At 45.0% G+C, this 17,939-nt stretch overlaps 1 protein-coding gene across 1 annotated transcript in view; it reads right to left on the reverse strand.

Annotated features, from left to right (window-relative positions):
- Positions 1-17,939, reverse strand: part of cpne2 (copine II) — a 261,372-nt gene that overhangs the window by 55,964 nt on the left and 187,469 nt on the right. Inside the window, exons 13-14 of the mRNA XM_060837772.1 lie at positions 3,960-4,011; positions 1,624-1,757 (exon numbers count right to left, since the gene is read on the reverse strand). Coding sequence (XP_060693755.1) covers positions 1,624-1,757; positions 3,960-4,011 — 186 coding nt within the window. The remainder of the gene's footprint in view (positions 1-1,623; positions 1,758-3,959; positions 4,012-17,939) is intronic.

Below are 17,939 nucleotides of genomic sequence, written 5' to 3' on the forward strand. Positions count from 1 at the left end.
CAGTTAACACCACTCCCACAAGGGCAAAAACATGTGAGCTTCTGTATACTGGAGGCAGCTACACCTGGGAAAATAATAGCTCTAACCACACAGCAGCTCCTGCAGTAACTCAGGGCTCCTACGTAGGACTTATTACTAACGGTGGTACAGGAGAGAGGGAGGGGGGTGATTGAAGGAAGGAGAAATAGTCTACTCTGTTAAGAGCCCGTACCTGCTAGAAGCAGTTCAAGGGTTAAGGGTGTCTTTCTTACAGATATCGATTAGGAGATACTCTGCTTATCAAATTGCTGATTCCATGGATGGACACAACTTAGGCTATTCATCCATTTGGCTCAAACTGCATTTCTGCTACATTCTCAATAAAAACTGTCAGAGGCTGAGGGGTGATCTTATAGATGTTTATAAAATCATGAGGGGCATGGATAGGATAAATAGACAAAGTCTTTTCACTAGGGTGGGGGAATCCAGAGCTAGAGGGCATATATTTAGGGTGAGAGGGGATAGATATAAAAGAGACCTAACGGCCAACTTTTTCATGCAGAGGGTGGTACATGTGTGGAATGAGCTGCCAGAGGATGTGGTGGAGGCTGGTACAATTGCAGCATTTAAAAGACATCTGGATGGGTCTATGAATAGGAAGGATATGGGCCAAGTGCTGGCAGGTGGGACTGGATTAGGATGGGATATCTGGTAGGCATGGACGGGTTGGACCAAAGGGTTTGTTTCTGTGTTGTACATCTCTTTGACTATGACTAAATAAACGTTATACAATCACAGAGCATGGAAAATGGCCATTCAGCCCAATGGGTCTGAGCTATAAATCAGTTGCAATGTGCTGCTTTGTCCCCAGTGCCAAGCAAAAGGTTCATTTTCAAATAAATATCCACTTCCTTTTAAAATCAGTGTTACTGGCATTGCTTTCCTCTGAGAAGTGGAGTAAGGTGTGGAGTACAGTTTCCTCTCGATGCCCGTAAGTCATATTCAGGAGAAAGCTTGGATTGAGAGATGATTCCTATAAAATTAAACAATTTTCCTCAAGCAATTGATCATCTGGCTTGAGTACCAGGGCCCTCCTGTATTTCACCAAAATCATCTCATCTATTCCCGAGCTTTGAACAAGTATCTGGATGTAATCCAACAATAGGGTGTTCACAGCCAAGCCTAGTCACATATCCTGTCTGTAATGAGACCAAAACTCCCACTGCAGCAGTGTGTAAGTTCTACAACACTTGCTTCATTTTATACCCTAAGCCTTTACATTCAAAATTATTCCCACTTAATTACCTTGGGGGATTTCTTTACTCTTGACAAATACATGAACGGAAATGACTGCTGTTGACTGATATATTACTGCGTCGACTACTAGTTAACTGACATGAGTAAGGAAATCCCTATTTTCCTGGTCAGTTCTACTCCACACCCAATTACCCCTGCAATACAACAATAAAACTGCTCCATATATCCATCATAAGGCTCATTATGGAGCTTAATGTGCTCCGAACAACAATTATGGGCTCTCAGAGGCTCCTTCACCACACATACTGCAGCAGTAATGGATCTGCATTAACTGTAAGCTCAAAAAGTGCTGTTATCTTAAGGCTTTTACAGATGCTTTCCACTTACCGCTGCTACTTTCTGTGGGATGGCTTGGCTGGCAAATCGTGCCACGTGATTGATTATTGGTGAAAAGTTGGTAGGTCCATAAAATCGAATGTGGGGTAGACAGGCAGTGTAAGCTTGCACAATGCCTTCTACACCTGTAGCAAAAGGAAACCAGGAGATTAGAGCTGAATTTATCTATTACCATCAGTCATAGAAACTCATTCCCAGGGTCACAATGGACATACCCACATGAATGTGGACAAAGGTAGTTTTAGTACAAATTTCTTTACATGTTCATTTACACATTGTTATTTAACCTACAAGGTAAAGGTGTTATATGTGGCTGGGTTCCAAAACTTGTAACCCAGAGAAAGCAAAATTAAAATCTCCCCAGAAGAGTTCGAAAGTTTGAAATTAATTTAATAAAAATCTGCAAATTAAGGGCAATATACCCATTTCATTAACTCCCTAAAAGCTTTGCTTGGCTGTTTTCTTTAATTAGCAAGTTTATTAGAGCTCACATTAAACTGCTACAGCATGTGCCAAGAAACCACACAAATTCCCCTCTTCCTCAGTAAAAAGTACCTTTGATTAATAAAGTATGTAATGTCTTCCTTTATTTTTACATTGGCTATAAATAGGGATGTGTAGTCCCCACAATAGCCTCTGAGGAACCTGAATATTGTGTAGCTGCTATAAGAACAATAGAATGGCTCATCATCATCTTCTCAAATCAACTAGGAATTGGCAATAAATGCTAGCCATACCAGTGATGCCCATGTGCTTATGTGGAGTCATAGAGATGTACAGCATGGAAACCTAGACCTTTCGGTCCAACCCGTCCATGTCGACCAGATATCCCAACCTGATCTAGTCCCACCTACCAGCACCCGACCCATATCCCTCCAAACCCTTCCTATTCATATACCCATCCAGATGTTGCCTCCACCACTTCCTCTGGCAGCTCATTCCATACATGTACCACCCTCTGCATGTAAAAGTTGCCCCTTAGGTCTCTTATATCTTTCCCCTCTCACCCTAATCCTATGCCCTCTAGTTCTGGACTCAGTAGTGTTGCCATCATAAAGAAATGAGAGAGGAGTATGAGAGCAGAAGAATAGAGCCCCCTTGGATGACTTTTACCTGAAGGATGCCATGTGATGTGCTTCTGTGTGATTTATTGTCAGATTACAAGATTGCAAAGTGGCTTGTGGCCATGGAAACCTAACCGTACAGTTTTAATTCGAAAAATAGCCCATTCCTACCCTTCAAATTTTAGGGGAGTACAAATTTTTTTTTGGTTAAGATTTAAAGTAAAATGAATTAGCCAAGACCAAGTTTGGACTGGGCTCAATTTACAGGAAGCACGATCCCTTGGCCTGCTCAGATTTCAGGATCAATCCGTTACTCGTGACAATGAACAGAATTTGTTGTTCAGTGTGTTTGGTTAATGTCAAATCACAGCTGTTATAAATCATTCAATAGTTTAAGGAAAGTTTATTAAAAAAAAGCATAAAATCTTACAAAAGGAGTCGGCATTTTTCACAGAATCATTGCTCACTTATGGAAGGAAATACTACCAGATCCTTACTGATGGGAGATACTGATGGAGCAAAGGGCCCTACAGAAACAAAAAGGCTGAGTTCATTCCTTTCTTCCTCCTGTCTGGGTTCCTTCTTTGTCCTGTACAAAATTCCCCGAGAGAAAAAAATGTAAGGATATAAGGTTCTCACTTCTCCCCAGCTGCTTTTCCACCTGCATCATTGCACAGTCTAATGGCATTCGGGGGACTGTGCAGAGATAAGGACTATCTTTTGCCTGAAAAGTCAATTTTCCTGTTCCTCGGATGCTGCCTGATCTGCTATACTTTTCCAATCGTAACTCTAATCTCCAGCATCTGCAGTATGCCTCTTAAAACCAGCACAGCTCAATGCAATGGCCATTACATAATACGTAGAGACTTTGTTCGGGACTAATTACTTGAAACTATGTATGAAAGGTTTGGACATCAATAACATGAACAATTTATTAAAATGGGAGCAGTTTGACAGGATTATTAAAGCACTCATTTTCTCTAGAAATTGCAGCAATCCAAAGACAATCTCTTTGTAAAGTCAGATGTTCACATGTGTAACTTCATAACAGCAAAACACTCAGAAAATAATGTTAGCAGTAACCAGCACACTGGAGGATTTGAGAAGCTTGTATCATTGCAGTGAACACTGCTAATCATTGGGAACTGGATGTATCCAAACAAAACGAGCTGAAAAGAACACAGTACTTGCAGATAGAAACCCGACTCTGGGAATCAGAGCGAGTGGAGCCTGGTGGAGAGAGTTACAGGAGAAGAAACTAACCTGTACAAAAGGGGTTTGTAGGATTGAAGTTGATGGCAAATTCATGAGACACCTAGGAAAACAGAAGCAATGAAACACATCAGTCCATGTTATCCTGATTCTTTCTGAAAGCTGTCAATAAATACGATAACAGCTTATTTTGGTTCTTTCTGTATTATAGTCCCGTTCACACCTCCCCATATGTCTTTAAATTTGTATATGTTTTCCTTACAGTTCCATTATCTATCTTCTTAGCAACAAGAGTTGTCAGTTTGCTCCAAGGTAAACATTAATGCAGCTCTATGACTATTTTCCTGGATCTGTGCATATATCCGGTCTGGTCCTAAATTATAAACAGAACCAAAGACCTAAGCACAAGCCTATGGCCTAGTCTCATCCTTTCATAGAAAATCATCTGAGAATAAGGAGTGACAGCAGTACCTCACTGAGTTACTAACTCCAAGGTCCAGGCTAATTCTCTAGGATACCGTTTTAAATACCATCATGTCAGTTGGTGAGTTTAAATTTGATCAATAATTCTGGAATTAAAGCTGCTCTCATTAAAGCATACCTGGTTTATTAATGTTCTTAAGGGAAGGAAATTTGTCATCCTCCAGAACTACAGCAATGTGGTCGACTCTGCACTTGTTTAGTAAAACACTCAGATTAAGGACAATTAGGATTAACAAATGAAGCCTTTGGCTGATATAGCACCATCCCATGAAAGAATAAAAATAAACGATGGCTGGTTACTGAGAGGCAAGTTAACTTGTAGCTTAATGTGCTGAAAACGTGAAAATCAGATAGGAATGCTTGATGGAACAAAAACCAACTCTGAAGTCAGTAAGGTACACTTTATAGCATTTGGTTCTTATTTCTCAAGGTATTTTGGAGTGAGGTTCAATTTTCAGAGCTGTAAGGCACCGGCAATGATCGCCACACCAATCTGGCAATGGTACTGGAATGCTGCCTGCTGAAGATAACAAATAAAAGAAGGGCTGAAGGATATTCACACACTGTTAGATTGGTCAAGGTCAAAATATGCCACATATCAATTGTAAAAAAAAGCTCTAATCCCTGCATGTCATGGTATATACTCATGGAAACACAACTGTAAAGATTGGCAATGCACACGTGCTTGCACACACACATATGCAAACATACAGATACACACACACCCACACACACAGACACAAACCTACACTCGCGAACACAAACATAGACATACACAGAGACAAACTTACACACGCACACACAAACATACAGACATACACAAACACAGACACAAACCTACACACGCACATAAACATACAGACATACACAAACACAGACACAAATCTAGACATGCACACACAAACATACAGACATACACAAACCTAGACACGCATACAAACATACAGACATACACAAACACAGACACAAACCTAGACACGCACACATACACAAACACAGACACAAACCTACACACACAAACATACAGACATACACAAACACAGACACAAACCTAGACACGCACACAAACATACACAAACACAGACACAAACCTACACACACAAACATACAGACATACAGAAGCCTGCACACATACCTATACAAACATACACACAAATGTTCAGACATACATGCATCCAGACATACATGTACAGAGATATAAACAGAAAGTGTAAAACACTGTTCAAAATGCTAGTTCCTCTAAAATCTGCTGAATGTTTAATGTATGAAAAAGCAACTAAATCTTCATCAACCTTTTAAGTGTTCAAATGACCAGTCAGGTGAATAGACAGCACACGTATTATAACATCGATATTTCATAGTGGCTAAAATGACAGGTCAGCAGGAACTGTATCCACTAATTCACTGGGATGCTGGTGATTGAAATGTTTTCTCTTTTAGTACCAGTTTATGATGCATGATGATATACTGGTCTCTCAGTGCCTTCACAGTGAAGATGACTTCTGTAGTTATTTTTTGGAGGGTAGAATTTATTTATAGAGGCTCACTGGATCAATAAGAATTCCAATATGGAAAACAAAGGCTGTGCTTCTACTTTCGCCCTGGTGAAAAGGCTGAATTGTTCAGCACCTGACTCTCATTTTGAATTCTCAGTCCTTCTGGTGACAAGCTTATAACTCTGGACTTGACAAATCACAGCTAATATTAGTTTTTAAAATTCATTTCTCAGAAGAGGGTGCTGCTGGTAAAGCAGGTATTTGCTGCCCCTCCATAGTTCACATTAAGAAGGTGATGTGTGTTATCTTGACAACTGAATGCATTGCTAGGCTTGTTCAGTCACAAATGAACCACATTGCTTGGGGTTTAGAATTCTGAGCAGGCCAGACTGGGTAGGGATGACTGATTTCCTGTCCTGAAGTACAGTAGCGCACTAGAGAACTTTTATGAAAATTCAGTAGTTGCGTGAATAGACATTGTGATGAGATTTTATCGCACATTTAGTTGCTTAACTGAATTTGAATTTCCCAACTTCCACCCTCGTAGGAAACTTTACACCAATGCACAACCTTTGAAATGATTCCAAACCTTTGATCAATATCAGAAAAAGGGTCTCAGAACTGATTCCTGGGGAATGTCACTCCAAACCTCCCTGAAAAATACCCATTGACCATTACTCTATACTTTTGATCTCACGGCTAATTGCTACTGTCCCATTTACCCCATGAGCTATGACTTTTCTCACAAGTCTGTTGTATGGAATTGCATTGAATGCCTTTTGGAAGTCCTTGTACAACACATTAACAGCATTGCCCTCATCACTTGTCTGTTAGCTCTTCAAAACGTCCAGCAAATTAGTTGGACCTTATGTTCCCTTCATAAATTCATGCTGACTCTTCCACATTGACCATAGCTTCCGAGGTCATTATTAGTCCTATCTCAAGTATTAGTTTCCAGAAGTTGTCCCACTGCTGAAGTTAAACTGACTGGTTCGGTTGCTGGGCTTATCCTTACAAAAGGTCCGATCAGTGCATTGAGGTTTACAAAGGCAGAGAAGAAACGGATTGTGATATACTGTCCCAATCACCGTCCTACATGGTCAGCTCTTATGAGAGGTGTATGAGAGAGGTCTTGGATAACCACGATGGGGTGTGGGTGACCATGACCGGGAAAACACTGCAATAACCCTGCGGGTCAGATGAGAGTTTGGCAGCTCAGAGAGACAGAGAGGAAGACCTGGAGGTGGGAGGTATGTAATTCAATATGATCATCGCTAACCCAATTACTACACACTCCCAATAGCAACGCAGTCCTCCCCTGTTCATGGAATCTGGGCAGAATGGCGCAGGGGTCTGAGTGATATGTGGCACAATCGGGTAACAAGTTTGCTGAGGCCTACCTCAGCGTGGAGAGGAGCTTGCTGTCGCTTTTATACATCTGATGAGCACCACGGTGACCTTCTTACTCACCTCCTTGCCATCTGACCCGACAAGCTTGAGTTGAGAAAACGCGCCAACAGGAAGCAGAACGGGCATGACCTGATCCAGCTCCCAGCCTGCTCAGGATAACCCTGTGAGCTCGGTTAAACTGCAGCTCAGGGCAAGATCGACGAGCACCAGCTGCATGCCTCTATTGCCCATGAACTTTGGCATCTGGCATCTGGCAGCAACACTCCTAAGCACCTCTCTGGTTAACTTGCAGACCACTTAGGAGGCACAGACTGGCACTGCAGGGTGCACTGGCAGCTGGCTGCTGCAGGGAAGGGCACCTAGTTCCTGGCTGGAGCAGGCAGAATTACAGGGTGGCTCACTTGCTCTCTGGGCACTCAGTGCTAACCTGTACCCTTGCACCATCCATGTCTTGCCTTGCTGTGCCATTCCTGTTAGTGTACAGGGACCAAAAAGGATCTCTGTTCCATTGTACTGTGGTGCTCTTTTGCTCAGACACACAGCCAGGTTACTGGCTGACGGCAGGGAGGTACCATACACCAAGATGTCAACCGAACAGCTCTGCCTGTGTAGGCAATACAGAACACAGTGAGCTCAGCTAAAAGGCCCTGTTAGAAGCTGGTGGGAGTTAGTTCTCGGTCCAGTCAATGAGGGAGCTGCTGTAGTCAGGGGGTCACAGTAACATCAGTCAGGGGCACAGTCTGCACACACTGCACATGCTTCAACACAGTCTGTCATCCATTTCAGTGGCTCACGGCCAGGGGATCTGACCCTGGAGGCTGGTCAGCAGTCAGTTCCATGGGACAATCACAGGCAGCCATGGGAACTGGAGAGCTGCAAAGACAAGGGTCAGGGTTCAGGGGTCTGCTCCGTGTCCGTCAGAGGGTTGGGGCAAAGCACCCCCTGGCAGTCCGTCCATCAACCTTTCAGAAAGGTTTGAGGCAGCCTGTAGGGGGCAGTGTCAGTGGAATCACTACCAGAAGAGGTGAGGGAGTCAAAGCTGAGCTAGGGAAAGCGGAAACATCTGCAGAGGTGGGGAAAGGATAGTGAGGTGTGAATCTCAATGTGCATGGCGGTATGTGGAACAGCATACAAGGGCATAGCTGACTGACTCTGGGTGGTGGGGTGGGGCGCAGTTTTAGTTTCAGTCACCATCACCAGGACCTCCAAAGGGACAGCGTGGAGAAGCAGGATGGGCATCATTAAGGTCTAACGTCAGGAGAATAGTCATAGGTGAAGTTTGATCTAGTGGGTCTCCTTATGAGTGGCGATGGTGAAACTGGGTTGTCAGGCTAGTGTGAAGTTAAAGGGGAGATGTAGGCTTGTGGGATGCGGGTGGAGGGGGAGGGCAGTAGTCAGGCAAGGCCCAGAGCTAACAATGCCCACCATTTGCTCTCCTTCCTGCCATTTCCTACTGATCCCCAGAGACACAGTGCTACGTGTTAAGGGCTGGAACAATATCCAGGGTGTATGCAGTCAGTGTGATGAGCAAAACATGGGAGATCCATGTTTGCTGGATACCAGGATATTGTAGCAGCAAATACACGAAGCAGCCATTTGCTCAGTCCTGCTACATGTAATGCACAATCATTTAATTGGACATTTGCTATGTCTGCAGACTGAGGGCTCTCAGGGGTCAAATGCCACTGTTGCTTGCAATTTGAACTTGGACATCCCAATGATTTGAAGTTAATAACAATAACGTTCCAGAAGGCCAATGCTGACCACAGGCAAACCACTATTTGTTAAACTTCCATGTGTACTTCTCACATCATTTCCTCACCTGTCCTGTCAGTCTCATGATGGTCTGTACTGGATGCAGTGAGGGGGTTGGGGGTTTGAGGTGGGCCTGGCCTAGGAAGGGTGTCAGAGTGCTGTACGCACTCTCCCCCTGGCACTGGGGCATACTCAGCTGTTGAGGTCCCTTCACCAAGTTGCTGCCCAGACTGAGCCTGAGTGGGGAGGGGATGATGGTTCTCAGGGAGCAGCTCTGTGTGGAGATGTGCGCTCAGCCTCAGCTGCAGGCTGCCACTGAGCACCGATGTGAAATCAATATTTCAAATTAGCTGTATTACCACATGCACTCAAATGAGTACAGTGAAAACCTTTTGAGTCACCACTTACAGTGCCATCTGAGGTACAAAGATACTGAGTTAACAGCTTCTTCAGTTACGAGACCAAACATGAGAGAAATAAAAAGTCCAGCATTGCTGAAATAAAAATTCAGAACTTCCACCCCAGACCACACTGACTCCTGGCCTCCAGTCACACTGGGCCTTAGCTCTGGACCGCGCTGGGCTTCACCTCATGAGGCACTTGAAGAATCACCTCGAGACAGGGGGACCACACTGAGGCTGTGCCAGGCCGAGAGACTGCCACATACAGTCGGAAGACCACCATGCCAGGCTGAGAGGAGGCCATGTCAGGCTGCAAAGACTGCCAAGCCATTCCGAAAGGATGCCACATCGCTCTTTGAATCGTTCTGATCCTGACGTGGGTCATTTCCACTGAGAGGCATGATGTTGCCGCTGGTGGGATACTGCTCTCCAAGGCTGCCTTCCTTAACAGGGTGACAATTGTTACAGGATGATCCAGGCTGAACACACAGCTCAGCTACACTGGGCCACGTTGAGAGGTTTGAACAGACCATCACCTACTGTCAAACACTCACTGCTGGTGATGCTGCTGAAATCTCGTTAGCAATGCTAGGGGGGGGGGGGGGCGGAGAGACTGCTCCCATTTGCAATCGTCCGATTGTTTTCTGTCTGCAATATTCCCAACCAGACAAAGTCAATCTGTGACTCTCCAGTGGCCATGACTCAGAGGGTGTTCACGTGGAATGTGGTAAAGTGTGTGACCTGGTGGTTAAGCTGTGACTAGTGGGAGTATGTGTGAACTCAGACCTGCTGAGCTGTTCCAGCAATTTCTGCTCTTGTTTCTGATTTACGGCATCTACAGTTCTTTCGGTTTTTAACCATGATTCAGCCTTGATTCCACTGCCTTTCAAGGAAGGGTGTTCCAAAAAAACCCAGCCCTCCGTGAGAAATATTTTCCCATAAGAACCAGGGGCAGGAGTAGGCCGTCCGGCCCTTCGAGGGCTGATCTCTTCATGGACTCAGCTCTTCTAACCTACCCACTCACCAGACCCGTAATTCCTTTACTGTTCCTTTACTGTTCCTCGCCTTAAAAACATTCACTGAGGAAGCCTCAGCTGTTTCACTGGGCAGGGAATTCCACAGATTCACAACCCTTTGGGTGAAGACATTTCTCCTCAACTCAGTCCTAAATCTGCTCCCCCTTATTTTGAGGCTATGCCCCTTTGTTCTAGTTTCACTTGCCAGTGGAAACTACCTTCCTGCTTCTATCTTATCAACATCCTTCATAATTTTACATGTTTTGAAAAGACCCCTCTTATTTTTCTGAATTCCAATATTTGCAGTCTACAGTCGCAGTCTACGCAAGCTGTATCCCAAATACCTCATCCTGACCCCCAGCTCCAGAAGATACAGGTACACACACACACACACACACACACACACACACACACACACACACACACACACACACACACACACACACACACACACACACACACACACCATCTCTCTCTCACACACACACACAACCTCTCTCTCTCTCACACACACACACACAGCCACACAATAACACACACACACACACACACACACACACACACACACACACACACACACACACACACACCATCTCTCTCTCACACACACACACAACCTCTCTCTCTCTCACACACACACACACAGCCACACAATAACACACACACACACACACACACACACAAGGACAGACACACATACACACCATCTCTCTCTCTCACACACACACAACCTCTCTCTCTCTCACACACACACACACAGCCACACAATAACACACACACACACACACACACACACACACACACCATCTCTCTCTCACACACACACACAACCTCTCTCTCTCTCACACACACACACACAGCCACACAATAACACACACACACACACACACACAAGGACAGACACACATACACACCATCTCTCTCTCTCACACACACACACACACATACACACACACACACACACAAAACCTCACACACACACAGACACACATACACACACAGACACACATACAGACACACACGCGCATACACACAGACACACACATACACACACACACAGCCACACACACAGCCACACACAGACAGATAGACACATGCACAGAAACACGCACACACATAGACACACACACGCACAGCCACCCACACACAGACAAAAAGACAGACAGACATACACACACAACACACACACAGACACACACTCTCCCGTTTTACATCCACCGCTCCAAGACCCTCAGGATCTCACATGCAGTTTCTGATCTCACTTCAATAAACTGCAATGTCAGACTTACACAGGTGTCCCCCTTATCAGTGACACCAGGTCCAGGTAAAGCAGGAATCAACAAAGACTGCTCTTTCTGACTCACAGTCTGAGAGCTGTGTGGCATTGCCTGGTGATGTCTTCCTTCAAACAATCGGGATTCTGTTTTCAGGCAGTAAGTCTCCAGCTGGTAGTCTGCCTTGGTAGGGGGTGGGGGGGTGGGGAAGGATGTCACTGACAGAGATCAGGTCACTGGGACCTGCGCATGGGGATGTGGTTTGTCTTCTGCAGCTGCACACTGCCATGGGCAGCTGGTATCTCTATCAAAATGAGGCACCTCGCATCTTGTGGTGGAGTTGGGTTCCTCGGAGCCTGTTCAGATGGGGACAGATACAACGCTGTGGCTCTCCAGGCACTTTCCATTTCTGAAAGGGCTGTGGGATAGCTGCTGCAAGTCAAACTGCTGAAAGCTGAACCGTGAATAGGCCAAAGATGCACTGAAATGGCTCACAGGCTCTCTGTGGAGGAACATCTGATCTTCTCCTTCATGGTACTTATCTGTGATGAACTCAGTACTCTCCTGCCCTTAAGAAATTGGGTTTAGGAATGAGTGGATTGTCTTATACATAAGAACACAAGAACCAGGAGCAGGAGTGGGCCATCCGGCCTTTTCAGCCTGCTCCGTCATTCAATATGATCAGCGCTGATCTCTTCATGGCCTCAGCTTTAATTACCCGCGCTCTCACCACAACCCTTAATTCCTTTATTATTCAAAGAATATCTACCTTAGCTTTAAATTCATGCACAAGGACATCTAGGTCCATACTGCAACTTGTTACCATCCAAGTCATAGTCCATTTTACGATTACAGAGCTCCATTATCCAAACGAGAAGGTTCAGGAGGGTTTCCTAACTCAGTACGTTGACAGGCCAATGAGGGGAGAGGCCATTTTGGATTTGATGCTCAGCAATGAGCCAGGGCAGGTGTCAGATCTTGCAGTGGGAGAGCATTTTGGGGATAGTGGCCACAACTGCCTCGCATTCTGTAGCAATGGAGAAGGAGAGAAGCAGGCACAATGGGAGGATATTTAATTGGAGAAAAGGCAACAATGATACTATCAGATTTGCGTTGGAAAGCATGGACTGGTAGCAATTGTCCCATGGAAAGGGCACTATAGACATGTGGAGACTGTTTAAGAAACAGTTGTTGCGAGTGATGTACAAATGTGTCCCTCTGAGACAGGCAAGAAGGGTAAGATAAAGGAACCTTGGATGACGAGAGCGGAGGAGCTTCTCGTCAAAAGAAAGAAGGCAGCTTACGTAAGGTGGAGGAAGCTAGGGTCTTGCTCAGCTCTAGAGGATTACAGGCAGGCGAGGAAGGAGCTCAAACATGGTCTGAGGTGACCCAAGAGGAGGCGCGAAAAAGGCTTGGCAGGAAGGATTAGGGAGAATCCAAAGGCATTTTGCACGTATGTGAGGAATAGGAGAATGATCAAAGAAAGAGTAGGGCCGATCAGGGATAGCATTGGGAACTCGTGTATAGAGTCTGAGGAGGTAGGGGAAGCCCAAAATGAGTTTTTTCATTTCTGTATTTACTAAAGAAAAGGACCTTGTAGTGAATGAAAGCCTGGAGGAGGAGGTCAGCATGCTGGAACGGATAGAGATTGAGGAAGCTGATGTGCTGAAAACTTTGACAAACATTAAGATTGACAAGTCACCAGGGCCAGACCAGATTTGTCCTTGGCTGCTTTGGGAAGCAAGAAATGTGACTGCTTTGCTGCTTGCGAAGATCTTTGCATCCTCGCTCTCCACTGGAGTCGTACCTGAGGACTGGAGAGAGGCAAATGTAATTCCTCTCTTCGAGAAAGGAAATAGGGAAATCCCTGGCAATTACAGACCAGTCAGTCTCACGTCTGTCGTCTGCAAGGTGTTAGAAAGGATTCTGAGGGAAAGGATTTATGACCACCTGGAAGAGCATGGCTTTATTAAAGGCAGTCAGCACGGCTTTGTGAGGGGCAGGTCATGCCTCACAAATCTTATTGAGTTCTTTAAGGAGGTTACTAGACAAGTTGATGAGGGTCGAGCAGTGGATGTTGTGTATATGGTCTTCAGTAAGGCATTTGATAAGGTTCCCCATGGTAGGCTCGTTCAGAAGGTCAGGAGGAATGGGATACAGGGAAATGTAGCTGTCTGGATACAGAATTGGCTGGTTGACAGAAGACAGCAAGTGGTAGTGGAAGGAAAATATTCTGCCTGGAAGTCAGTGGTGAGTGGTGTTCCACAGGGCTCTGTTCTTGGGCCTCTACTCTTTGTAATTTTTATGAATGACTTAGAAGAGGAGATTGAAGGTTGGGTGAGCAGTTTGCAGACAACACAAAGGTTGGAGGTGTCGTTGACAGTATAGAGGACTGTTGTAGGCTGCAGTGAGACATTGACAGGATGGAGAGATGGGCTGTGAGGTGGCAGATGGAGTTCAACATGGATAAATGCGAGGTGATGCATTTTGGAAGGTCGAACTTGAAAGTTGAGTACAGGATTAAAGACAGGATTTTTGTCAGTGTGGAGGAACAGCGGGATCTTGGTGTGCAGGTACATAGATCCCTTAAAATTGCCACCCAGGTGGACAGGGTTGTTAAGAAAGCATATGGTGTTTTGATTTTCATTTACAGGGGGATTGAGTTTAAGAGCCGTGAGATCTTGTTGCAGCTCTATAAAACTTTGGTTAGACTGCATTAGGAATACTGTGTCCAGTTCTGGTCGCCCTATTGTAGGAACGATGTGGTTGGTTTGGAGAGGGTTCAGAGGAGGTTTACCAGGATGCTGCCTGGACTGGAGGGCTTATCTTACGAAGAGAGGTTGACTGAGCTCGGACTTTTTTCATTGGAAAAAAGAAGGAAGAGAGGGGACCTAATTGAGGTGTACAAGATAATGAGAGGCACAGATAGAGTTGACAGCCAGAAACGTTTTCCCAGCGCAGAAATTGTTAACACGAGGGGTCATAGTTTTAAGCTGTTTGGCGGAAAGTATAGAGGGGATGTCAGAGGCGGGTTCTTTACACAGAGAGTTGTGAGAGCATGGAATGCGTTGCCAGCAGCAGTTGTGGAAGCAAGGTCATTGGGGATATTTAAGAGACTGCTGGACATGCATATGGTCACAGAAATTTGAGAGTTCGTACATTAGGTTTACCTCACATGAGGATCAATGGTCGGCACAACATCGTGGGCTGAAGGGCCTGTTCTGTGCTGTACTGTTCTATGTTCTATGAGAAGGGAGGGCACTATTTAATTTGGATATTTGATTATTTGGTTAATTGATTCAACGTCTCTCCTCTGGGACTCGGAGTTTTCGGACGTTTCCTTTATCCTCGCTCTGCCTGCCTTACTCCCTCTCTCTGTCTCAGGGTTTGTTTCTGAGCAGAGACACACTTGTGTGTGAGGGACCTGCAGCATTGCTGAAGCCTCTCGCACCCCTCCCCCATCTGTTCAATGGGATTGGCTTGCTAAGTCTTCTCCCTGTTGAGGAAACTAGGCAGCAGCACACCCTGTGCAAGCCAGCCACCTTTCCCCATTCCCCCCCCACCAAACCACTACCCCCATCCACTGTCCACCCTCCCACCCTGGCTCCAGGGCAGCAGTCTTTGGGGGTTGAATCTCGAAATAGCGTACACACACACACACACACACACACATCATTCATCTGGGAGACAGATGCACTCCAGGCAGCAGGACTGGGTATGGACTTGGTAGGTGAATGACCAAAGTGAGAGAGAGAGAGAGAAGAAAGGTTTCACCTCAAACAAGGGCATAAAATGATGGTGAGATGACGGTGCTTGACATAATATCATCGCAAGTGCCACAGGCTGGAGAGTTGGCAGTTTGGAAGTTTCATTGTTTAGTGTTAACAGAAAACTTATAGCTCGGTTAAAAATGAAGCTTCCAATGATTTTAATCTATCCCTGTTCCATCTTGTAAACAATAAACTGACTGCAAGTTTTTACAAAGTGCAATGTTCTTTGGTATCTAATGACCATTGAGTTAATTTAAAACATTTTATACAAAATAACTCATGTCAGTTTACTTTAAGCACAGAAAGCTAACAACATTGATTAACCTTGTTAAACCTTGGGAAGTGCAAACTAAAATCAGCTAGACTGTTGGATGAAGTTGCTGCTGGATGGTCCTTGTTGGAAAGGGAATGTGTGGGGTCAGTGAACGAGGACTGGCTCCTACTTGACCATCCACACCCACCAGGTAGCCCTCCCACCACCTCCGTCCACTGTTTCACAAGTGAGGGGCCTTCACTGGATCTGGGTGCTGGAAGTTTAATATTTGCCTCATCATGGGGTAGATGATGAGTACTTAGACCAGATGTTATGCTGAGTACATGCACCTATAGATTAGGCCCTGAACTTTAGCAGACTGTTTCAGTAGACAATTTGCCAGCCTGATTTTGGAAAAACGGAGAGGCTTTTGCTTGTTCCCAGTGAGAATTGAAAGCAGGTGGTACCCCGTGAAGTACAGTTCCACTGTGACTTCAGGCCGTGGGCAGGGAAGTGGCTGCCAGGAGTACTCCGGCCTGTATCCCCTTCACCACATCCCATTGCCAGAACTTTCCTCTGGGTACTGCAACACATTGTCAGGCCTTCTGCTGCAGCACTCTGTATCAGCCACTGCCTGACCCATGCTTTCTCCACCATCTCCTCACTTCTACCATTCACCAGCTACACTATCCCCCTTCTCAGAACATCTCACTGCCTAACACATTCCCCGTGTGAAGACTAGGTCAAAGACATCAAATTCAGGAGGATGTGCCAGCAGCCAGGAGAATAAGGCTTGTCAGGTTTTTAATGCACCTCTGCCCTCTTTCCCCTCTCATTAAATCTCACCTTTTCACTCAGGGCATCATAGGTTGCATTAGAAGCAACTCTTTAGTCTCGGCTCCCCCAGGGGCAATAAATAGTTCTCCTCTCTTGATGAGGAAACAGAAGTGTGACTGACTGTAGGTACCTTAATGTTAAAGCCAGAGAAAAAGCTAGTCTGTACCGCAATTTCAAAATTACTCCTTGTTTTTCTTTGCATCTTCCTTTCAATCTATCACACAGGTGAAGAAGAACGGAAATGACTGGTATTTAATGTCTTTGTTGCTGTGAATGGGGACCTTTTTCATGGACTAGCTTTTCCCTCCAGGTGTTCTGCATTACTGTAATTGGTCTATCGTGCTAATTATTGTGGCATACAAATCATTAAAGGAAGAAAAATCACTAATGTAAAGATTAATTTCAGCTAAATTGATTGCATTGAAAATTACAAATGCTTGCACCAGTGATGCTTTATTCAAAAGTCTCCTCTGGCATTTACACTTTTCCCCCATCTAAGTACATCTCCATGTAAACAGCTTGCTGTTTGATGGGAATATAATTACTTTGCTATTATATAGCCACATATACTTTTTTGCTGTTCGAAGTTGTTTCAATCGTTAATGCCATTCACATAAAGTGCGAATGGCATCACGTTACCACAGTGACATTCACAATACGGTGCAGTGGTCTTCATACAGCATTTTCTCTCCTCTAGCTTTTAGCAAGATAGTTGTTCCAAGGTTACATCAGCCCTGGCTCAGTGGTAGAACTCTCACCTTTGGATCAGACCCGTTTGGGTTCAAGTCTTAATACAGAGACTTCATTGAATCCCTACAGTGTGGAAGCAGGCCATTCGACCCATCGAGTCTACATTGATCCTCTGAAAAGTATTCCCACCCTGCTACCCTATCCCTGTAACCCTGCATTTCCTGTGGCCAATCCACCTAACCTTGTACACGTCATTCAGCCCAATGCTTCAACCAAGTATGAAGGATTGCTGCACTGCCGGAGTTGCCTTCCTCCAACTGAGAGGTTAAATCGAAGACCCATCTACCTTTACATTTGGCATAAAAGCTGCCATGACACAATGAAAAAAAAAGTACAGAAGCTCATAGACTGGCCAATATTGATCCCTCAGCTGGCATCAGTAGAAGAGATTATCTGCTCATTAATTCACGGCAGTTTATAAAGCATAAAATGACCATTTGAGATGTGGCAATTGCAGAGCCACAATTGTGCAGTCGATGGCTCCTGGACCATTGGCCATACTGCTGCCCAAGAACTGACACATGTCTTCGGTTCCTGTTTCCCACTACCTCGAGAAAAACATTTGAGAAGTCCCTATCCTTACATA

This window comes from Hemiscyllium ocellatum, chromosome 17, assembly GCF_020745735.1.
Source record: "Hemiscyllium ocellatum isolate sHemOce1 chromosome 17, sHemOce1.pat.X.cur, whole genome shotgun sequence".
NCBI classification, from domain to species: Eukaryota; Metazoa; Chordata; class Chondrichthyes; order Orectolobiformes; family Hemiscylliidae; genus Hemiscyllium; species Hemiscyllium ocellatum.